We start from the raw sequence: 24,878 nt of genomic DNA on the forward strand, positions 1-24,878 counted from the left end.
CGAGAAACATTAATTTGGAAGAATTTGGAGATTCAGCTCATGTCAGGTGGCTTCCAAATGTGGAGTGATTAAAATGTTCAAGGACCCTTACTTACTTTTGTATTTATATGCTGTTAAATGCTTCTGCTAGAGGAGTTAAAATAGATAGGTATGATATTGTTACAGCAGAGGGCAGCACCAAGCTAGATTTGCTTGGCCTCAAAAACACTAAGTGTGGTCTGATGTGGTAGTAACTTGGAATGAGGAACTCTAGCCCATCCCAGAACAGTAGACTTCACCAGGAAGTAAAAAACATCTCAGAAAATGGCTGTGGCAAACCACCTCCATGTTATGGCCAAGAGAACCTTATACATGTGTCCATGTTATCACCAACTCAGGACCTTCCTTACAGTATTTCTACCTGTTGCAATTCATATACCATTTTATACATGTTATTCTATGAGGAAGCATTATCCATGTAGAAAATTGAACAGAATTCACCAGTGCCAAAATATTCTTTTTTCTTTTCTTAATTCAAGGAAAAACAAGATGCATAACTTCTCATGTACCCATTATAATGTTTTAAATCAATGCTAGTAGTCCCCATGTTCAAATGTATAAAGTGACAGAAGAAATGGGATGTGATTTTAATTTATCACCAAACCTATGGGGTAAACATAGTGTTATGATGGTAAATGTGGTTAGCAATTGCCTCTGCACTATGAAAATAAAGTTTAAGAGTTGTAACAGTTTAATTTTCAAGAGAATAATATATAGGGGATTCACCAACATGGCTTCACACTTATTGAAGTGTAATATTTTTATATATTATCTAAAGTACACATTTTAGAAAGCAATTTTAATAGAATGCATATTCATTAGGATACATGTTCTAATGTACACATTTTCATACATACTTCTTATTGAAAAGTGCATTGCCAAATTATGAATAGTGCAAATGTCAAACTGTAATTCTGTTTTATATTTGTAGGGGATATGTGAATTATGGTAGGCATGCAAATTGAACCCGTTTCTTCACAGTCCCTAGAGTCAAAACAATTGAGTTCTGCCATATCATCCCCCTACAAATTATTCTCAACACATTTAAAAGTGACCTGCATTTTCCCCACACTTGTCTGCACTACCTGCAGATCAAAAATACGTTCAGCATGGTGCCATCCATATGCTTGTAACTCTGGTGCTTACAGAAGGCACATTTAATCAATAATTGTTCACTCCAAGCCAACCCATATCTGAATACAGAGAATACCACCCAATCAAAACTTTCTCTCTCTCTTTCAAAATCACCAGCTACTGAGTTTCTGTCTGCACCCAGTTCCACATGAGCTGCCAGCATTCTCTAAATTAACAAATATCCATTTATTGATTAATTTGCTTTAGTTTGGTTTCTTCAAGGTAGTCAAGAGACCCTTAGGAGGTTACGATCTCATAAAATTACACTAAAACATTTACAGTACAAAATTGTTGTTGTTTATTCGTTTAGTCGCTTCCGACTCTTCGTGACTTCATGGACCAGCCCACGCCAGAGCTTCCTGTCGGTCGTCAACACCCCCAGCTCCCTCAGGGACGAGTCCGTCACCTCTAGAATATCATCTATCCATCTTGCCCTTGGTCGGCCCCTCTTCCTTTTGCCCTCCACTCTCCCTAGCATCAGCATCTTCTCCAGGGTGTCCTGTCTTCTCATTATGTGGCCAAAGTATTTCAGTTTGGCCTTTAATATCATTCCCTCAAGTGAGCAGTCTGGCTTTATTTCCTGGAGGATGGACTGGTTTGATCTTCTGGCAGTCCAAGGCACTCTCAGAATTTTCCTCCAACACCACAGTTCAAAAGCATCGATCTTCCTTCTCTCAGCCTTCCTTATGGTCCAGCTCTCGCAGCCATATGTTACTACGGGGAACACCATTGCTTTAACTATGCGGACCTTTGTTGTCAGTATGATGTCTCTGCTCTTAACTATTTTATCGAGATTTGTCATTGCTCTTCTCCCAAGGACAGTACAAAATAATCAAATCAAAATAAATGAAAAATAAACTGGCATATAGCATAATAGCTGAAAAATGACAAAAACAGTCCAAAAATAACCAATAAATAGATGGTGACACTCTCAATTCCACAGCTCTCCTAAATAGCTCTGTTTTTGGTAATTTCTGAAAAACTAATACTGTTGGTTCATGAATATATATATTCACTCACTCACTCACTCACTCACTCACTCACTCACTCACTCACTCATTCATTCATTCATACCAGCCATTAAACTTGACTCTCCAGATACTCAACCCTATATTCAAGAACTGGCTTTCAGCACAAACTTCAGAGACATGACATGGCTAGATTAGCTGCTTTCTTGCAGACAACAAAGAAGATGATAGATAGATAGATGATAGATAGATAGATAGATGATAGATAGATAGATAGATAGATAGATAGATAGATAGATAGATGATATAAAATATGTGTGTGTGTATGTATGTGTGTGTGTGTATACACACACACATACATATACACAAAAAATCTGCTTAGTGCAGAACACAGAAATCAATCTCTCTGTTTCTGCTCCAGGGTTGAAAAGCCTTTTCTTCTTGTTTCATCAGTTCGAAGGAAATGCAGCCATTATCTTCTTGGCCTTGAGAATGGGAGTCACCAGCTCAATGGTTACATATTTCTGTCTGGTCTGAGAATCATTGGTTCCCACCGCAGTTCAAACCTTATAGGTATAATGACATGTTTATTTTTAAAACTCCTTCCTTCCTTCCTTCCTTCCTTCCTTCCTTCCTTCCTTCCTTCCTTCCTTCCTTCCTTCCTTCCTTCCTTCCTTCCTTCCTTCCTTCCTTCCTTCCTTCCTTCCTTCCTGGTTTCCCCTCATCTTATAAATTAAGGCATTTGTCCACTTGGATTACTGTGTTTTTCCCAACGATGTGTGTGTGTGTGCGTGTGTGTGTGGGAATGACCTTAGGAGACAGGAGGAAGAGTCACAGACTAGACAGTGGTCAGACAAGTGGCAGCTGAGTTCGCAGAAGGAATGGAGTGGTGGTGGCAGATGTTGCGCTTTGGCTCTATTGTGCCTGGACTGTTGCAAAGATGATAACTACAATCTTGAAAGGGTGTCTCTGTACAACACGCTAAAAGGAGGCATAATGAAATTTGTCAAGTCTCAACCTTTGAACAGTCTTTGTTTTAACGAAGAGACAAGACTGGACAACATGATATAGATTAATTAATTTATTTATTCAATTTATATAGACCACATGGCTATATAAATTGAATAAATAAATAAATGATTCTGTATGGTATAGGTTTAACTTGCAGTTCAAAAATGGGATTGAAATGATTTGTATAAACATAAAATTAAGATTTTGATACTGAAGCAGTGGAATCTTGAAATTTTAACTTTTAATAAAATAAAAAAAATTATTGTATTTTTTCCAATTTTGGGGGGTTAATTTATTTTTCTTTTTTGTTTTTAATTAATCATTGGAGGGGTATTTTTAGTTACTTTTAAACTTTTTTAAAAAGCACATTGATTATTTTATAACAGTTTGAAGTCTATCTCTGTTGTCAACTGTAATTTTTTTGAATTAGTAAAATTCTAAACAATAGAAACCACTCAATGGAAACCCTAAATCTAAATTTCATCCAGAGAGAAGCAGGGGAGAGGAGAAAAATCCTGTTTCTGCTAGGGTTACAAGGAACAGGAACTCACTATAGAGATGATTTTGCAATGAAATAAGGGCAATTCTATAAAAGCAAAAGTTGGACTTTGAAGAAACAAGACAGGAAAACTATTAACGCTTTTGAACTTCGGTGTTGGAGAAGGCTCCTGAGAATACCGTGGACAGCCAAGGAAACAAACCAATGGATCATTGAACAAACCAACCCAGAGTTCTCACTCAAGGCAGAAAGCACCAGACTCAAATTATCCTACTTTGGGCACATGTGTGAAGACCCAGCTCTCTGGAGAAGGCTCTAATGTTGGGAAAGGTGGAAGGAAAGTGAAGAAGAGGATGACCAGCAGCTAGGTGGATGGGCTGGGTTACCGTGTTGCTAGGGGTGCCATTGGACAAGCTGAAGGACCAGCTTACAGACATATCACCATGGAGAAAATCTACATGGTCGACTTGATGGCATATAATCAATAAATCAATCATTTACACAATCCCACAGCATCCTGTAAGTAAGATAACTGTCACAAACCTACCTATAGAATTTAACTGAAAAATTACTCTTCTTTTGGAAAAAAAAGTGATTTCTTTTCTATCAAATTGAATAAGTATTGTTCAAAAAATTGAGAACACTTAGGCAACCAATTACTTCAAATCAAGGTTCCATTCCCTGAAAAGGAAATCACCTGTCTACGTAATACGCACTTTGACCATTTTGCGTTTTAACTGCTTGCTATAATTTATTAATGGTTATTGACTTTTACCTGTAACTGCTCTGAGTGCCAGAGCTGAAGAATAACAACTGGTTTAAAGGTAAGAGATTTTATACAGAGAATTACGGCTTAAGGTGAACTCAGAGTAATTTATGGCTGATCATAGATCCAAATCCAGCCTTGCTCACCGGCCCCAGAATGCGTGGCCCTCTGAAGCTTGGGTTCAGCTTCCAGATTCAGCCTCCAAAAGTTGGTGCAAACTGTAACTTTTAATGGGTCTGGAGGAGAACCTCTCTTAATACACAGGGAATATTAAGTGTATTTAAATGTTTAATTAAGATCTGTGTCAATTTAGGTTCTGTCCTGGTATCACTAACTTGTATGTTGAGTTCTTTTTGTCAGGGTGTCATGCACATTGTAACATGTTGTTTTAAAATGTCCATTTTTGGTGCTGGATGGGATGACACTACCCCAGACAGACCTGGTGCACAATCTGGAGGTCCTCCTGGAGTCACAACTCCTGCTTGAAGAGCAGGTGGCAGTTGTGGCTGGGAGGGCCTTTGCACAGCTTCGTGTTGTGTGCCAGTTGCGCCCATCCCTAGATCGGGCGGCTCTGCTCACTGTCACTCATGCCCTGGTCACCTCCCAATTGGACTTCTGTAATGAGCTCTACCTGGGGTGGCCTTGAAGAGTATGCGGAAGCTTCAGCTGGTGCAAAATGCAGTGGCACGGCAGTTAAGGGTGCCCCTAGAATGCAAGTTGCATTGGTTGCCAGTTTGCTTTCGGGTCCAATTCAAGGTGCTAATTTTGACCTTTAAAGCCCTCTGTGGCATGGGACTGGGTTATCTGAGGGACCACCTCCCCCCGATTATATCTGCCCATCCCAGCAGATCTGGCAGAGAAGGCATGCTGTGGGTCCCCTGAGTCAGGGAACTACAGGAGGTGGGCCTTCTCTGCCACGGCCCCTGCCTTATGGAATCTTCTCCCCCTGGAAATGAGGTTAGCTCCATCCTTCTTAACATTCCACAGGTCCCTCAGAACCTGGCTTTGCCTTCAGGCCTGGGGGTCCCTGGGGAGATTGCAATGGCTCCCTTCCTGTGACTAACATCATCCTCTCCCATTTTTGTGTTTTTTATAGTTTTTAATAATGAATGTTTTTTATATTTTTATTGGTTTTTCAATTAAGTGTTGTCCGCCACCCAGACTCATTTTTCTGTGAGATGGGTGACTATTGTCAGATCCCCCGATCAAAGGTTTCACAGAAACCCTTATCAGGGCATCTCCCATCATATCATTCTCTCATGTTGCCAGATGGGAGGGGTGTGTGAAGTTGGAGTGTGGAATGGGTTGTTATGGCTATGGAGCACATCAAGGATGCGGGGTTGAGATACGACAGGAATACCATCTGGATGGGACGGGGAGTGACATGCTTCGTGGGAAAGGGGACTAGCTAAGGGAATGTAGTTTTAAATTAGGTTTTGGAGGGAAATCTTTATTCGCAGCTTGCCTTCTGTACCGTTCATTATGCTTCATTAAAACCGTTCAAAGAAATCTAGTTTCTTGACTGTGTATGTGTGAATGCTCGAATGAGCAGGTGCTGACAGCTATACAAGTTTGGTAAATAAATAAATAAATAAATAAGAACCAGTCAAGCTAAATGCAGCAATATATTTTCACTGACTGTTTACCTCTGTGTAAACAAAAAAGAAGTTCTCAGCTTGCCCTGAAAAGGAAAGCCAGTTGATGGCAAATCTCTCCTAGAAGAGATCATTCCACAAATGGGATGCTACAATTGTATAGATTTTTATTTTATTTATTTATTATTCAAATTTTATTACTGTCCATCTCCCCCAAAGAGGGACTATATATATCTGTTCATCTCATTGCTTTAAATAATAATACACAGGAAACCAGATCTGAGGCCAGTCATAACAGCTAGGTATGAACATTAAGTCAGGGTGGGGAGTCTGTGTTCTTCTTCCAGAAGATGACGAAATATACCCCTCAGCTTTCTTCATTTCTTTCTTCATCACTGAGTATATTGGCTCAGATTGCCGGGCGTTGTAGTTCAATTGACGCAGAAAATCATAGATTCCCCACTCTTACTTTTGGTAAAATGGTCCCAAGTCACTTATGACAAGAAGGAATAATGGTTGGGTTCACACAGTGAACTAAGCTATAATGTCATTAGTTATGTGGCTTCACAGTGTTCTGCAAATCCATCCAGTTCATGATTCAGTGTATTGTACAAATGCAAGCAATTATATATTTAAAAACCTATGATTCACTAGATTAGTGTTGTGGGAACTCAGCCAATATTGTATGGAGTACATTGTTTCAGCCGATCTATCTTCCAGCCTATCTGCTAATTCATGAGTCTTCTAGATATTTTCTCCTTCCTTCCTTCCTTCCTTCCTTCCTTCCTTCCTTCCTTCCTTCCTTCCTTCCTTCCTTCCTTCCTTCCTTCCTTCCTTGAGAATCAAGTATCATGGCTACTTCACTGTACTTAGATTCCTTTACAGCTTTTTTAAAAAAAAGATGTTTAAAACACTTTGCAACCTTTGGTATTCTAACCCCTCCTCATATATTACGTACATACTCTCACACAGCCCAGCTGGCACAATTATGTCAATACAAGGACCCCCAGTTTGAGAATGCATTTGCTATCAAGAGATCGTTGGGTATGGACCTCATTGACTGAAACTGCACCAGCTTATATCCACTAGTTTTAAGTAGTGGTTGCTAGGCATGCTGCACCACAAATGACATAACCACATTTTAGCCTAGCAGATTGTGCAGATTCAAGTTTTGTTGTTACTCTGAGGTACAGAGTTACTCGTGAACCTAAAAGAATAGACGAACAGAGTTAAAGAGCCCAAGAGCCTGGGAACAATTATTGCTTGGTGAGGATGGAGTTTTCTGCCAGTATCCACAAAACTGTTCCCTCATATTCTGAATTAATTTTCTCGCTCAGAAGGGAGTGAATGATCAGTTGAAGTTTGTAACCTAAAGGCCTAAAAAATGGTTTGGTTTTTTTGTTTTTAAAAAGGGTATCCCAGCTGACTAATATTTGCATGAACCATAGTTTTCCATAGGCAGGTGCTACTCCAAGAAAGACTTGGGAAAGGGTTAATAGATGTACTTTTACCTCAGAGCAGCTGACTTTCTAGTTAATTATCCGGCATGTTTTTTGTCCTCCCCGTTGAGTGTAAAGAGCAGTAGTCTAGGAAGAAGTCCAGAAAGAAGTCAAGGCTTGGCAGATTTTTTTGCACCTTGATAATGTTTAGTCTCCATGGAAAAGAAGAAAAAAGAAATGACATTGGGATTTTGAGTACCTGCATTATGAAAGCTTTACTTTAGAATTAGGGAAAAGTGACACCTGCTGTAAAATTTTGGAAGTTAGAACTCTGTGCTGAGATTTTGTTTGTTTCCTTATTTTCATTTTGTAGCTTTTTCTGATTGTTTTAAAACTTCCCCTCTGGCTTGAATCTGATCAAGCCTTATATTCTGCTGGGCTGGTTCTAAACTACAAATATGGTTTGATTGTTGTAGAATTAATTCACATTAAAAAATGGATATATTTTTTCTTTCCCTGCTGTTTCTACATGAATATTGCTGCTGGATTTATCTAGAGAATAATAAAAGGCAAGAGAAGGAACAGCAAGAAAAGGTAGGTGAATAAATCAGTTTTCTTGAGTTGTTTTTTTTAATGGCAACTGTCCTCAGCCATAACAAAGGATGTGCTGGCTGGGGGTGATGAAGTTTTAACCCACAAAACTGGGAACGTTAAATTGAGAAAAGCACAATTTAAATATGTTCACAAGAAAAGCTCAGGGCAAAGTTTGATGTGCTGGTTGTTGAATGCCTTTGAAAGTCCTGTATTTATTTCTTATCTGAAATATTTCTTTCCAAGGAATTGGGGATAATAACAGAATAACTGTCCATTTAATTGGTAATGCATCGTGCCCAAATGAGCTAGAGGAAGGAAATGCTGCTTAACAGCTGTGTTCACACAAACATGCTTAAATTAGGTCAATTACAAAGCTAGTGGCTGGATTCATACAACATGCTAAATCTGGCTAGTTTGAGATAGCTTAATGTATTGTGTGAATCCAGGCCATTAGTTCAGTTTATGGTTTATGATATTCAGCACACTCAGTAACCAAGTCAGGCATCTTATAATCTTCATAATAGGAAGATGCCCATTGAATGTTGGGAGTAGATATAGAAATGTGGCCATTGGTATTTGGTGCTTATATCCAAAAGGAGGTAATGCATGATCAAGTCTCAGATGCGCTTCTGTATATGAGTTTAGGAAGCTGTCTAGTACTACAAACCATGGCTCTGTCCAGCTAAATGTTATCGAAATGGGTTGGATATTGTGAAATTTCAGGCAGTAGTATTTTTCAATGCTACCCAGAGATACTACCTTCTAAAATGGAGACCTTTTGAAAGCAAGGGCTTTGCCCTTGAGTTAAACTTTTCTGTTCTCCTCAGGTCTACTTCAGGTAAAGATTATTTCTTTGCATTGCATTGGTCAAAACCTTTTGTTAATGTAATAGGATATGGCCCTCCCAAATAATGATCCTGAGTAAGATTTCTTCAGGAGAAGTGGAGAAGTTGGAAGAGACCAACCCTGTATAGGGGACACTTACTTAACAGTTTTGAATGTGACATTAACTAGGTTCACACAATATGTTGCGGTTAAGCTTGGACTGGCACCAGGGAGATGCGCTTTTAGCCACTGAAACTCACTAGGTGACTTTCGGCCAATCGCACGCTTTGAGCCCCACCTACGTTACAGAGGAGCTGCTGTGGGGGGAGGTTAGAGGAGCAAGCATTATGTATATTATATTAGCAAGCTCCTGAGGGAAAGACAGGATAGAAATCTAACAAATAATGAAATAAAAACATGCTAAGCCAGGAACAAACATACAACATTTTGCTTTACCATGTTGTATGAGCCCATACAGTTATAGTTTATTCAGTAAACCATGATTAAGAAAACTGTAGCTTTATTTGTCGCGTAAACCAGGCTGCTATGTCCCCTGTTTTCATGAATTGAGACCGGCACACTGATTCAGTTGTGTTTTTCCAAATGTTCACTGTTGCATACTACTTCCTGTCTGTATTTCCTTTTCTTATTTGGAGGCCAGTTAAGAGTGGCCTGTTTTGGCCTTTTCTGTGGTGTTGGCAGCGAGGATTGCTACATGTGACATGAGATTTGGGGTTAAAGTAGACACTGTGTAATGGCTGATGAAGTCACCAAAGTATGGATGGTTTTCCTGGGCAACCCAATATTGCTATTTTTCTTTCACAGGCTCAGGATGGGGGAACATTCTCAGGGAAAGGAAGTTGGCTCCAAATATGGACTTTGCTTCTCTGTTCTGTCTTAGGTGACACTGCAAGTGATGCAGTCAGCCAGACAGCCTGATAGGGGAGCGGCTGCCATTATTTCATAGGTTGTAACCTGAACTTTGCGCAAGTCACTGTTTCTTGAACTTGAAATTTGACCCATCAGAGGCCTTAAAAAAAAAAAATGGATGGGATGCTACTTTCATTGGCTTATTTAAAACCACCTCTATTCTCTGTATATCCTATTCAAACTTTTATTACCTGTCAACAGGATCTACAACAAAATGTAATGTAGAATATTACCCTTGCCCTAAAATCAGCCAAAATATACTTCATCAGCTAGATTTTTTCCCCCTTTTTTTGTAGGGAGTCCTCCTTAGAATTGTTTTTTCCTAAAGATTTTTTTTTGAGTGAAGGCTTTGATTACAGGATGTGTTAACTCATGTTTACTAAATCATAGGTTACTCAATGTAACCTCATTGTCTGGATTTGTACAACACGCTGAATTGTAGCCTAATGACATGGCTTTGTTTTGAATATCACACTAGGCTAAAATGTTGTCAGGCTATCATATGTTGTCCATATCTGCTAATACTTCCCCTTGGTGCATGGCTGGTCCCTTCCTGGCCATATGGGCCTCAATATTTGCAGCTCTTCATCCTGGAGGTCACTAAGATCCCAGCCTGATGGCACATATTCAATTTGCAGCCCTAGCATAAAAAAACAGAGGGAATGAACAATACAGTAATATAAAAGCTGAACGTTCTGTGTTAATTACTCCTATGAAGAGGTTAAACAGGAATTTAACATGGAGTTGGTTTACTGTATGAGATGTTTCTGTGTAAGCAAGGACTTGGTGGAAATTCAGAGCTATTTAAGAAAGAGGCAAAGTCTGGAATCGTTTACAGCAAAGGTAAAAGATTAACCTGGCCAGATAAGACAGACATATTTTCCTGGATTTCCTATACTGATAAGGATATGGGTTGAGAAAGATATCAGCTCCAGCATTAAACAAAAATTCAATATTTTAAGCAACTGATTTTTAAAGCCCCAAGAGCAGTGGTATCTCCTGAGTCATGTGCATCCTATTTGTAGGTTCCAGGCTTTGAGCTGATTCACTGAAATGTTTGTTCTGCCTAAAAGAAGAGCCACTGCTACTTAGATATATGTGACTATACATTTTTATATGGAAGAATCTGCTAATCTCTTTAACTGGAGGACAGTGAATGTCTACCTCAGAGTAAAATGTGAATTAATTGATTGCTGAAATTCGTGATTTTTTTTCAGAAGATGCCTGGCATAAGAATTCACATCTGACTCTCCTTGTGAATGCCAGTGGTCATGCTGTTAGACTCCATTGTCAGAATAGAGTTTGTCTGGTATTGGCTGGATGAAAATGGCAAGTGGATTGAGTACGGCCAAAAGGTAAACCTTTATTTGCTGCTGAATCAGATCTTGGTAACTGTCACTGCTGCTTCAAATAGTTTTAATCCTGCTTCACAGATTTGTTGGCTGGGTTCACACACTACAATAAATTATAATGTACTGTAGTTTGTATAATATACTTTGGCTTAGTGTGTTGCACAGTGTGACCTTTGTGGCTTAGGACACTGAGTACAGCCAATAGTGGCTTATTAAATCATGATAAAGCAAACTATGACTTAATATGATATTTGAACCTGATCATTTTCTGCTGCTCTAGACAATACTTGATTTAACTGACTTAAGTTAAAGAACTATATATTTTGACTGAACATGGGGAGGAATGTTTTGGCAGTAAGCTATAGAGGTCATCCAACAAAGGTTGGATGGTCATCTTGCAAGTTGTTCAAGTGGATCCTGCACTGAGTGGTAGGTTGGACTAGATGACCCCTGTAGTCCCTTCCAGTTCAATGATTCTATGAAATATAATTTGACCATGGAAACATTTGCCCAGATAAATAGAAGACTGTCCCTCCCTGGAATCTTTCAAGCAGAAGAAGGCATCATCTGTTAGTGACATTCTTGATTTCTTGATTTATTATTATGTTCTATGATTTATTGTAGCATTTCTATTCTCCCTTTCTATCTGAAGAGTATGTAGGGTGGTGCATAATCTCTGCCATTGATTTTCAGTGATGCAAATTTGAGAACTCTGAGGACTGCAGAAAAGGAGATTAAGACCAAATGTGGCCCATGGGTGATGGACATTTGCTTTAGAGAAACGTGATGAATTTTTGTTAGATGAAAAAAAATATAGCCCTGTGAAATTAATGACCCAGAACTGTAAATAAATTAACCTGCTGAGATCTACCAGGACTTCCTTGAAGATTAATTCCATACAGAGAAGGGCTTGACCTGCTTTAAAATTAGAAGGCGAAACAAAGCCATATTTGACATCCAAGGTCTTTGGGTGGGATCCTATCTCAGTAACAAATTCTCTGTCGGCAAAGTTTGGTCTAGTGGTTAAGGCAATGGGCTAGAAACCAGGAGACTGAGAGTTCTAGTGCCACCTTAGGCCTGAAAGCCAGCTGGGTGACCTTGGACCAGTCACTGTCTCTCAGCCCAATCCATCTCACAGGGTGGTGGTTGTGGGGAAAATAGGAGGAGGAAGGAGTACTTGGTCTGTTCGCTGCCCTGAGTTATTTATAAAGATAATAAAGGCAGGATAAAAAAAATCTAAAAAAAAAAAGATTTGCAGTGTAAAATGGATAGGCAGATTATTGGAAAAACCTCTGTCTGAGAACTAGAGAGGACTTGTGGTCTGAGGTAAGAATGCATGGATAGACAGGCAGACAGTTTGACATAGTAGGATTCCTCTGTTGTTAAGAAGCCCTAGGATTAGCCAAGGTTTTATATAGTTCATAAGGGAGATAAAAGGTTTCTCAAACAGTACAGAGCAATGACTTACTCAAGATCAAAGTCTATTGGTTGCTGTAGTTCATGGCAGGTAATGTAACATACTATTTTGTGCCTTTAAGATTTGCTGCTTCATGTGTTCAAACATAATGGCCAGAGCTAAATTATTCATTTCTCTGTCTTTCCCTTTGGTCCCTGTTTTCCTACCATATTTTTCTTTCCATCTGGCAGGATTCTGAACACTGTGCTGCCTCAATATCATCCTCTGAGTTGGAGACTACTTTCCTAGCCAACCACAGAGGAGTTGTATTCTTCCAGGCTGGGGTTCAGCTGTATGAATTAAATTTCCAAGGTAATGTTTAGCAATAGTAGCTTGGTGTGTGGCAATGACTGCTAACTGGGGTGTCCTTGAGTGTGGGTGTGTATGTCAAGGAAGTCAAGATGGTGGCTGCAACTCACATGATCAGATTTTTTTTTTTTAGGGATGGGGCTTTGGCCACAGAGTTGTGGCCACCATCTTGACCTTTTTTTTACTCCCACTGCCGGCATCCCTGTTGCTAACAGGAACTTTATTAGCCTAATTTCTTCAAATTGTCTCATGTGGAAATGTATACAGGCAGACAAAAATTTTACCATCTAAGATTACTGAGTTTTTAAAAAACATCCATTGTTGCCAATAATAGGTATTTTCTTGATAGGCCATTCATTTAATCTTTTTAATCATTAAATATTTTGTTCAACCACACAGTTCTTCTGGTATATATTGTCTGTTCTTGATCCTACTTTGGTAACATTAAATTGCCGTGAGACCGGTCTGATTGAGATTTTTCTGGTATCTTACCTTGTTTCTAAATATTACTAATCCCAGCTTTGCCAGTTGTGGAATGGCACAATATTTTTTAGGAAGCAAAAATGACATTCTCTTGCGTGTACCTTGTATTTGCCAAGCTGGAGGCAGTACTTTTGCTTTCATAATCTTGGTCTTGTTGGAAGTCCCCATTACTGCCAAAGATGCAGTTCACAAAGCTGGGTGTATTGTCAAACAAACAGGAAAACTCTGATCCTGGCTATTATCTGTAATTAAGTAGATCTCCAGGGAAATTCAGAGCACTGCAGCTACCTTTGGCCAGAGAAAAACTCCGATGACCATGTTTGTCCCTCCCTCCCTCTCTCCCTCCCTCCCTCCCTTCCTTCAAAGTTGTTTTAGCTTGTAAATAACTATTCCCAAAGTGCAACAATGGAATTGAACCTCTTTTCTGACTTTGTGGCAGGATTGAGAATTTTGGGGCCTCCACGTGCTGAACTTCAGTTTCCAGGAGCCTCAGCCAACATGGGAAGTGGTGGAAGATGCTAAGATTTATAGTTTGGCTACATGTAGGGGGCCTTATTTATTAACAGAATCTATAGGCTGCTCTTACAGTAAAGTTCCCCAACTGGTTGTAGCAAGAATCATGTTAGAAGTTATATTTAAGAGTACAAACTGATGGGGATTAGTCAGGACTTACAAAAATATCTTTCTGCCTAAGACGGGGAGAAAATTCCAGTCTTGCCCCAACAAAGTACCAAAGGTTTATCAGGAAATCCTATAAATCCCTCTCTCTCCCACTCTTTCCCTGCGGGTGGTAAAGACAATACAACAGTAATCAGTTAGATGACTAATCATTTGCTACCTTTCATGATATCCACATTCAGTTTTTCCCAACAGGTTTGTGTTCCATCACTTTCACTGCCTGCAGATAATATGTCCAATGGCTCAGCTAGAGGGATAGTCCAAACACCTGGAGTAATATTCTTTATTTTAATTAGTATTCCTTTGAGGAATAATCTGGAATCGATTCCTTTTGTGTGTGTATCTTCTCTTAGTATGAGAAAGGGGAAACCGGAAATTAAATCCTTCTCAGTGTCCCAAGAAAGCAGGAAGTTACGCTGCAGAAATAATTAAGAGATTAATATTTCACCATCTTCTAGCAACATTCAATAAGAGGCAGTAGGAAGAAACCTAAGAGCAGGAAGCAATAAAACCACAGAAGTCCTGAACTATAACTATGATTCTTGAATTCTCTACATTTGAAAATAGATTCAAGTGCAATGATACTTCAAGTTGCTACTAATAAAAGATGGTTGAGGGCAGCACAACCCATATTAGAACACTGATTTGCAAACAATTCTAGATTCTTAATTTCAAAAAGTGATCGAAGGATGAGAGTTCAGAAATAAATTGCTATGTTGAATTTCCTATTCTGGATAAATATGTGGCAATTCTTCTCTTAAGCAATAATAAGTAAATGTTAAAACAATTTGAATTGGTGTGTCCCCCTGTGTATCTAGTAGTGTTTAATGGAAGTCTTTGGATTTCCAATTATAGGCCTTCCCTTTAATATGTCGATGATCAGGTGTAAATCTGGCCAAGTTCATCAAATATACTCTTGTGGTGTACACAAAATACTCTTTTTTGTGGCTTTTCTGCATGGTAGGCAGAGCTTACCCTTTTAAAAGGGACGCGGTGGCGCTGCGGGTTAAACCGCTGAGCTGCCGATCGGAAGGTCGGCGGTTTGAAACCGCGCGGCGGGGTGAGCTCCCGTTGCTCGTCCCAGCTCCTGCTCACCTAGCAGTTCGAAAACATGCAAATGTGAGTAGATCAATAGGTACCGCTTCGGCGGGAAGGTAACGGCGTTCCGAGTCGTCATGCTGGCCACATGACCCAGAAGTGTCTATGACAACGCCGGCTCCATGGCTTAGAAACGGAGATGAGCACCGCCCCCTAGAGTCGGACACGACTGGACTTTACGTCAAGGGAAACCTTTACCTTTACCTAGGCAGAGCTTTATCAACAAAAACAGTCCAGTGGTAGCAGCCTACAATGCCTTTTATCTAGGCTAAATTGATAAACAAATTAATTATTAGTAGAGTTAAGTTATTTGACTGTGTGCTTTGCCATTTCCTTCAAGAGATGATTCAGAGAAATGTGTACTACCAAACACAGAGGAGAGTCTGCAGATGGCCCAGACTTGTATTTTTTGGAGGTAGACATAAAAGTGAGAAGAGGTAATTAATATTTTCACAAAATTACTTATATTGTGTTCTTATGTTGGTATTCTTATCTGTTAAAGACTTTCCTATATATTTTTTCTCTCACAATATAAGAGGACCTTTATCCGTATGTGGTCTCCAACCTATGGCCTCCAACTGCATCTCCCATCCTGGAGCAGGGCAACAGTTAGCAGATCCTTTTTGTGTTTTAGGCAGCTGGGAATTGGTTTAAGGGACACCTATTGTACCTCTTAAAAGCCCATAAAATCCCCCAATCAGTCAGATTTTCCCCACGGGATTAAGAGGCAAAATGAGTGCTATAAAATCTGCAATGCTTTCATAAACAATTTACCTTAAAAATCCCCCCTCCCCCAAGTTTCAGCTCTGCCACTTCAGTAATCTCACAATGACACTAGCCACAGTCCCTGTGGCCCTTGGGCAAGAGGGATTATCACAGTGCAGACCTCTGTCCAAAATCACACAATATTGTGGGAGAAAGGATAACAATTATCTGAGTAGGAAAATGAAGAAAGAAATTTCAGCCATTTAATACAAAAGGTTTGTGGAAAAGAAACCACCATTACCCTAATCCAGTGAAACATTTCAAAATACAGAAGCAGTAACTGGATTCATATAGTGTGCTAATCAATAAATTGTTTAAGCCATGGTCTTGTTGGCCTGATTCACACTGACTTGGTCATAAACTCTGCTTTACAAATCACACCAGTAGGTTCATACTTCACACTAAGCTAAAAACTAGACAAACCATGTTCTGTCAATGCAGTACGTAAACCCTCCCATTGAATGAGTCAATGGGCATAACTCAATGTTTCTCAGTAATGCTCAGACTCTCACAAGAAATATCCTGCTGTAATGCACTCATATCTTTGTCCTGAGCTGTGCTTGATTCAGATTTTTGGGGTTGTTGTTTTCAAGTGGGTGCCTAAATACAAGATTCCTTCAGTTTGGTGAAACTTTAATCATGTTTACTTTATTTAAATAAATAAATTTATATGGCTGCCCAACTCATACACAATGACTCTGGGCAGCTTACAAAAATAAATTATGGCCCATTTATGCCCACTTTTCCACTTCCAAGGTATGTTGCCACAAACATTTTGTTGGAGGTGTGACTCTCAACCTATTTGACCATAAAGGGCTCTGGGATGTAGATAGGGAATTAAGCCTGCTGTCTGGCTCTCCTCCTGGTAGGATGTGGTCAAATAGGTGCTAGGCTTGGCCCATCCTTATCATATATTTCCTTAAATAAATCTTTCTGTTCTAGTTATAAAACCTGCTTTGTTACTCCTGGCTCAGACTCAATTTCCAGTTTCAGGGCACTCTTACGCACAAACACTTCCCCTCCATCATTTTACCCCTTAATTTTGCTGCTCCTGGATTATGTGAAATAAAAGTCATGAGATTAGCAATGTCTTTACAGTTCTACTGTAGTTTGAGAAAACTCTTGGGAAAGGGCAAATAGACATGATTGGAAAAACTGGTTTGAGGGTCTAACACAGTCTTTCTTGACCTGATACCCTTCAGAGAGTTGAATTGCTGTTTCCATCATTTCCAGCCATGATGGATATTTTAGCCAAAATTCTGCAGAGATTATCAACTTGGGGAAGACTGCTCTAAAATAGAAAAAGAGAGCTTGAGATTAAATGAGATTTGTCTACAACAGGTGCACTGTTTGTTTCTTTATCTCTCATTTGCAGCTGCCGTTTTGAATCTTCTTTTCCCTTCCACTCATTTCCTTCAACCTGGGACCAATCAGCACTTCCTGACATAGGCTATAAGGTATTCTGTTTTATCTGTCCATAGTAGCAACCTCTGTTGAAAAAGGTTTTCTGCCATCATTAAAAACTCTTCCCATATGCAGTTGTGGAACTTCCTTCCCTTTTTCTTTCTCCATCCCCCCCTTTTTTTATGGGTGGGTAGAAGTTTTGAAGTAAAGCACGTTCTTCCAGGTACATGCCACCCTATTTCCTAGAACTGTCTCCAAGTCCATACAGGGCTCAAAGGCCTTCAAGGTTTGTTGGGGGCCAGCATTTCTCTTTGCTTCTGGCCATCTGACCATTGCTTTAACGTGGAAAGGGGTCATACTTCACAACATTTCTAGGAGAAGATGTTAGCCAAGGAAAATATCATTTGGTGGTATGCTTGGTTCATAAGTTCCTCTATGTCCCTGTAACTCTATAGAGCTGAATGCCATACCTTCTTACCTCTGGCCTATGTGACATAAAAGAAAGATGCTTGAAATAGTCTGAAATTGCTTGTGAAATTAGAGCTTAGGTAGCTTGGAAGATACTTCTGTTTTTTGTGAACTTCAGCCAGAATTAAACATGATACAGCTATATGGCAAATGGTGATATGTGAACAGTCTTACTGGGCTTACCCCTTCATGGCCATTGGTGACATTCTACATCAACTTTCAGAGTAAAATCTGTACAGAGAAGGGTCTGTCAAGTAGGGCATGCTCAGCAGTGCATAAGCCAACCTTGAGTACTGAAATATTGCTGGATAACAATTTTTTTTATCCCTAATAATTGACCATATTATTTGGTTATGTTAGGAGCTGTTGTCAAAGGTTGGGATAGGCTGATTTACAGACTAAGGTTCATGCATCATGCTAAACCATGGCTTTTCTTAATTGTGGTTGGTTAAACAAATCATGGTGTCTTTGTTCATAGGTAATGCTTAACTGTAAGTCAAGGTTGGGTAATTTATTAGAGGGATCTGAAGGTCACAGTAGATGAAACTATGATGCACAGTGATTAAGACTTTCTTACATACATGGGGAGACCATGGTTTATAAACTACAGTGGTTAGGTTCACTCATTGTGAAGCCCAAATGAAAATATGTTAGAGCTACTTAGCCTAATGTGTGAACCCAACTATTATCTGTTTAAAAATTTATTCTGCTCCTATTTTGCTTTTTCCAAAATATTTTATTTGACCTACATGGATTATGATATGAGCCCCTGCTTTGACCTGAAGGGATCAAACATAGACAGAAAAAAAAATTATAGACCAAAAGCAACTAAAGAAAGATTCATTCAAGATAGCTCTGATCTTGTTCCTAGCTGGTAGAGGTCTCTGATTCTTCAGAAGAGTATCATGAAATCAAGGGGCTATTTGACAAGACAATGGAAGGTTACATTATACACCGACTTCAAAGAATTCAGAATCCTTCTCTCTGGCAAGTCTTTCAGTGGTTTGTATTAGACTTTAATTTTCCTCCTGGGGAGTGGGAATCATGGTATAACTGGATCCTGATATAAGTATCTGGAACTTGTTTTATGTGGTCTCTATTGAGTATTAGCATGATTGTGAATTTAATTTTTGTAATCTTGTATCATGTCTATCTGGCTGTGAATAGGCTGTGGCTTTTCAGAGACTCAAGGATAATGTAAATAAAAAGTAGGAAGGGACCTTGGGCATCATTTAAGCCAGACTTTTCTAATCTGTACCCATTAGAGTTCTTGAGATTACAACTCCCAGAATTTCTTTTAGTCACATTGGCTTATAATTCTGGGAATGGCCATCTGTAATAGCCCTAAGACATTGGGAAACACCAGCTGTAATGTCTGATCTAATCCCATTTTGACTTAGATCATTGTTGCCATGCTACAGCTCTGCAGAATTGTAGCACAGCTTCAATATACTAGAGATTGAACTATTGAAGCCTGGATGGGGAACAACAGACTTCAACTGAAACCTAGTAAGATGGAGTGGCTGTGGATTAATGGCACCTTGTGTGCCAGGAACTTGTCATCTTTAGTGCTGGATGGGGTTGCACTGCCCCAGACAGATCTGGTGTGTAACTTGGGGGTCCTCTTGGACTCACGACTCCTGCTCAAAGAGCAGGTGGCAGTCGTGGCCAGGAGGGCCTTTGCGCAACTTCAGGTTGTGCATCAGTTACACCCTTTCCTGGACCGAGAGGCCCTCTGAACAGTCACTCATGCCCTGGTCATCTCCCATATAGACTACTGTGATGCACTCTACATGGGGCTACCCTTGAAAAATATCCGGAAGCTACAGCTGGTCCAGAATGCAGCCGTGCGGACAAACTTGGGTGCTCCAAGATTTGCACACATAACACCTTTGTTGCGTGAGCTCCACTGGGTCCAGGTCCAATTCAAGGTGTTGGTTATCACTTTTAAAGCCCTACATGGCATGGGGCCAGGATATCTGAGGGACCGTCTCATCCCTATTACATCGACCTGCCCCATCCGGTCATGCAGGGAGGGCATGTTACAGGCCCCATCTATAAAAGAATTCCAACTAGCGGGGTCTCAGAAGCGTGCCTTCTCTGCTGTAGCTCCCGCCCTTTGGAACATCCTTCCCCCAGAGGTGAGACAAGCCCCCTCACTCCTGGACTTCTGCAAAAGATTAAAGACCTGGTTTTGTAGGCAGGCTTGGAATGGGAGGGCAAATAATTACACCTGGGGATGGCAAGCACCATGAAGTGATCCGGAGGGACCTACCACACTGAAGGTCTGATTAAGATCTCTCTGCCATGTAGATTTTATTATATTTATATTTTTATTGTATTTTTTAATTGTAATGGTTTTATATTTTAATCTTGTTTTATTGTAAGCCACCCAGAGTCCCCCCATTGGGGAGAGATGGGTGGTGAATAAATTTACAAAATCAAATCAAATAAATAAATAAATAAATAAAATTGTTCTATATATCCACTGCCACTGAATGATAACCTAGTCTAATAGGTCTTGGGAAAATTAATTTGGTGAATACTTTGTTTGGGAAAGCTATATAAAATTGGGCTAACAAATGTGCAAATGCATTTACTGATTGTCCTTAAATCATTTTGCTATATGTCTTCCAAGTTGGAAGAGGGAAGTGATTTAAATTCTTTTTGACATCAAGTATAACTTGAAGTAGTTTGTTTCTAGGCAAAGAGAACAGATGAAGAAGTTGAATAGAGGACAGGAAATTGATGAATGGCTCTTGTTCCATGGCACTAGCACATCTCACCTGTATGATATCTGTAGGCAAAACTTTGACTGGAGAATCTGTGGCACACATGGAACACTATATGGAAAAGGTACTGGTGAGTTGGGAAGAGGTGCATTCTAGAAGAGCTAAGTATTTCCTATCCTGACAGTTAGAATTCACACAATTTGCAAGATTGGAGGATATCTGAGTTTCAGCATCTTCAAGGATCATTTTTCTATCCATTTTCCCAGACTGTATGGAGAGATAGGCAACCCTGGTACCTACCAGATGTTTTGAACTTCAAATCCTACCAACCCCAGCCAGCCTGGCTAGTAGGGTTGGTGGGTAATCAAACATCTGATCCTAACAGGCTTATTGATTTCTGCATGTGTGTGTATCAACCTCAGCATAGGGCTTTACTAAAGTTTAATCTTTTTTTCCTCCCATTAAAGCTTAATAAACCAACTGTTCAGGTAATTAGAATATATTTGGGGCAATAGTGCTGTTTTCAATACTTAGTCACAAATTATAAAACATCTGCTAAATACTGACTACTGAATAATGTTGCTTTCCAGTTACTACCCTGCCCTTCAGAATCCAGTTGCCTGATGCTGGAAGGCAATAGCACAGATGGGCAGAACATACAAATAAATGATCTTGCATACCTAGGGAAGAAGGCAGCTCTGCAGCACCCGTTAAGCTCCTTTGACAACCAGCACTGAAATTGCCGAGTCCTCATCCATAAAATGGAAGAGACATTGTGATTCTTCTCCTTGCCTCTCTCCCTTTAACCATTAAAACAATACCAACAATGCCATCCCATTATAACACATGTCTCTCTAAACATTGAAAGTCAGAAGGAAATCTACAGAGTCAGGTTTTTTTTTAATTAATTTATTTTCTATCCTGCCTTTATTACTTTTATAAATAACTCAAGGTGGTGAACATGCCTAATACTCCTTCCTCCTCCTATTTTCCTCACAACAACAACCCTGTGAGGTGAGTTGGGCTGAGAGAGGAGGACTGGCCCAAGGTCACCCAGCCAGCTTTCAGGCCAAAGGCGGGACTAGAACTCTCATACCACGCCTGATTGGCTCTTGGGCTGAGGGAGAGTGACTGGCCCAAGGTCACCCAGCCAGCTCTCATGCCTAAGGCGGGACTAGATCTCACAGCCTCCTGGTTTCTAGCCTGTTGCATTTACATCCTGGCTTTTATATGAGAGCTCAAGTCTGCATATTTGGGAAGCCTGCCCTAATTTTATTCCCACAATAACTCTGTTTAGCTGAAAGAAAGTAGCAGGGCCTAAGTTACCAAAGAAACACTTCAGTCCACTTGAGGTTTGACCTTGGGCCACTGTTGTCCAAGTCCTTAACCCAGTGTTTCTCAACCCTAGCAACTTTAAGATGTCTGGACTTCAAATCCCAGAATTTCTTCACATATGCACACTCACACTGTCTCTTAGTGACACACACTGAACCTGCTGATACATCCCTGTGGCATGAAGGTTGTGTTGCCCAGACTACATACGCAGCAGCTCTCACCTTTGAACACTGGAAATAAAAGGAAGTGATCAGAAAAGTGGGAGAATGTGTTCTTACAATGGAAACTGAGGGCCTCCAGTGTTGCTGAGCCTGAGTATCCAGCAGCCCCAGCCAGCACAGCCAAAGGTGAGGGATGTTGGGAGTTGTAGTTTAGTAACATCTGGAACCTTAAACAAGACAGTGTACATTTATTTTGGATAGGGATTTTCTTTTTTTAAAAAAAGTTTGGTTTTTAAAAATGTGTTTTCTTGTAGGAAGCTATTTTGCCAGAGATGCCTGTTACGCTCATGCATACTGCCAGTCGAGGATTCACACAAAGGCCATGTTTGTAGCTAGAGTTTTGGTTGGAAACTCTGTCCAAGGAAAAGCTGCTTACGTCCGCCCTCCTTCTAGACCTGACCAATCAAACAGCTTCTATGATAGCTGCGTGGACAATGTTCTGAATCCTTCTGTTTTTGTCATCTTTGAGAAGCACCAGATTTACCCAGCGTATATTGTGGAGTATGAGGAACTGTCCCATTGTGTGATCATGTAAAGGCAGCAATTCTTTGTTTTTCCTTAAGCATGACCTTTCATCTTTTATATGTGCATATAAACTTGAAATATTTCTCATTTGAAAGATGTCTGTGATTTTTTAATTTCCGTCTCTTGGAGAGAAACCAAGCCCTCTTTTCAGTAATTTGCTTTAAGCTTGAATTATTGGGATGGTTTTATCATCACTGGCAACATTTCATTATTGATGGTAAGCGGAAACTGAGACTGTGTTTTCATAAATCAGCCTTTCATAAACATGTGAACGGTGTGTATACTGATGGGGCTGTGTTTGCACAAACAAATATGCACACAAACACTTGCAGGTCCTTTCATTTAAGATGCTGAAGTCTCAGTCCTTTAATCATAAAATAATGGCACAGCTACACTTCCTTTTGGTGCGCAGCGAAATGTCTCTTGAATAGGAATCGTATCTCTTCCATAGTTCAGCCAATCAGTGCAACCGTTGTACCTGTTGTGGAGCTCTTTTTGGAAATATCTGCAATACTGTGGCAACTTGTTGAGAAATAGAGAGCTGCTTCATGTGGCTAACTGTAGAGGGCAGCAGGAGGATAAATATGAGATTAAACAGTTCTCCAATGAAGTCTTAGGAAGCCTAGTAATTATATGATTTTGGAATACTAGTCTGGATTAATAAAGGTTATATGATTGCATAATACTAGTCTGGATTAATAAAAATTAGAAAACATTAGGAGTAACAGATCTGGGCTGCAGAAATCAACGTGCCTTAGTTCTTTCCTATAATCTAGTGATAGTCCTGATTTTTGTAGCTCAGATCTGTTAACCCTGGAAAACATTCAGTCAAAAAAACCAGAGAAGGGGAAGCAGGTTGGGAGAACTAAAAGATATTTTAAACATGGCTTGGCTTATACTGTATCTTGCATGAAGACCTCATAAAAATCTTTAGGATACCTTCCACCTACTTCTTGTTAAGAGAGATGTTATATTCCACAAACAGCTCTTTTTTCTTTAATCATTGGCCCAAGAAAATGTAATGCATGAAATTGTTGAATTTAAACCAACTTGAAAGTTACTTAATAGCTGTAGCATGATAAAGATGATAAGGCTTTTAAATAGTGCTGAAACATAATTCCCAGCATCCCTCACCATTGGCCACAATGGTTGAGGGCTGTGAATGAATTGTAATCCAGCAACATCTGGAGAACCGGAAGGTACAGGCTTTTCTTCAAAGAATTGTCAGGAATGTAATATATTGGGATGGAAAGTATTGGCTCGTATTTCAGATGACACATTTTCTGTATCATTCTGTCTAATAGAAGTTGTAAATTCATTGAGCAGAGTGAGGGAGTTTAAATTCTGGAAGTTGGATGTTCTGTTGCTATATTGGAGGGCAGAATCAAGCTATTGTATATAACTAGGGTTAGTATCAATGAAGCACCTCCTACAGCAGTGCAAGGAAACCTGGGTTGCATCTTTTTGACTGTAATGGTCACTTTACAAGCGGAGATGGAGAAATTAAAGCTGCCTCCTCTGAGAAAGCTTCAGGGGCATGATACATTAGGGGCCTGACATTAGGGGCCGAACGTGAGGTGTCTCCCTGCTGTATTTCAAACATGATGGCATGTTACAGCACAATATTCTTGGTGGTTGCAAGACATTTGGGGCTTGATATACAAGTTAGCAACTCTACAAAATATTGCATATATCACTCTAACAGCTACCTTCCTGCGGGAGTCTATATGGAACTTCCTCACTTCCAACCTTTTTTTGCCAAGTTGTCTCTATCTGATGTTCCAGGTAAGAGCAGAGAAGCCCTTTCCTTATTAGACTGTGTTCTGAGAGGTAGGGGATATCTTCCTTGCCATACATGCATACCAGTAACTCACACTCACTTCTTAACCCCCTACTTCCCCAGTCTTGGTTTCTTGTTCATTGGTGACAGTTCATCATGAGAATGAGAGTAACAGTTGGCCTGGCACTGGGTATAGAATGAAAGTCATAGCTGCAAGGGTGATTTTGGAAGCTAAATGTAGAAGTGAGATAGACTGGAACACTCCCTCCACTTTAACTTTTAGTTATTAACCAAGCAGAGTTCTGCTGCATATTACTATCTTCCAGGTGATAAAATTGTCGCCACACAATCACCTTCTTAGCTGTGGTGCAGCAAGTAACTGTTAGGTGAAGGAGGGGAAGGATATTTCTGACTATTCACAAGAGAGATGATGTGGCTGTCAACCATGTTGCTGAAGCTAAGCAGCTCTGGG

The 24,878-nt window shown here is 39.9% G+C and overlaps 1 protein-coding gene across 3 annotated transcripts; it reads left to right on the forward strand.

Moving 5' to 3' along the window:
* The first annotated feature begins 7,564 nt into the window (after nucleotides 1–7,564).
* Nucleotides 7,565–22,720, forward strand: LOC134501600 (protein mono-ADP-ribosyltransferase PARP12-like). Of its 3 annotated transcripts, none has more exons than XM_063309477.1 (8): nucleotides 7,565–8,045; nucleotides 11,018–11,155; nucleotides 12,800–12,920; nucleotides 15,517–15,613; nucleotides 17,317–17,398; nucleotides 18,685–18,815; nucleotides 20,518–20,669; nucleotides 22,065–22,227. In XM_063309477.1, the coding sequence occupies exons 2-8, from the start codon at nucleotides 11,060–11,062 to the stop codon at nucleotides 22,118–22,120; spliced, it is 735 nt and encodes a 244-aa protein (XP_063165547.1). In that variant the 5' UTR covers nucleotides 7,565–8,045; nucleotides 11,018–11,059; the 3' UTR covers nucleotides 22,121–22,227. The 3 variants fall into 3 exon arrangements, with proteins under 3 accessions (XP_063165547.1, XP_063165545.1, XP_063165546.1); XM_063309475.1 differs by lacking the exon at nucleotides 22,065–22,227 and adding an exon at nucleotides 22,356–22,720 and having other exon boundaries at nucleotides 7,576–8,045; XM_063309476.1 differs by lacking the exon at nucleotides 22,065–22,227 and adding an exon at nucleotides 22,356–22,720 and having other exon boundaries at nucleotides 7,576–8,045; nucleotides 11,021–11,155.
* Nucleotides 22,721–24,878: the final 2,158 nt, after the last annotated feature.

This window comes from Candoia aspera, chromosome 7 (genome assembly GCF_035149785.1).
Source record: "Candoia aspera isolate rCanAsp1 chromosome 7, rCanAsp1.hap2, whole genome shotgun sequence".
Taxonomy (NCBI): domain Eukaryota; kingdom Metazoa; phylum Chordata; class Lepidosauria; order Squamata; family Boidae; genus Candoia; species Candoia aspera.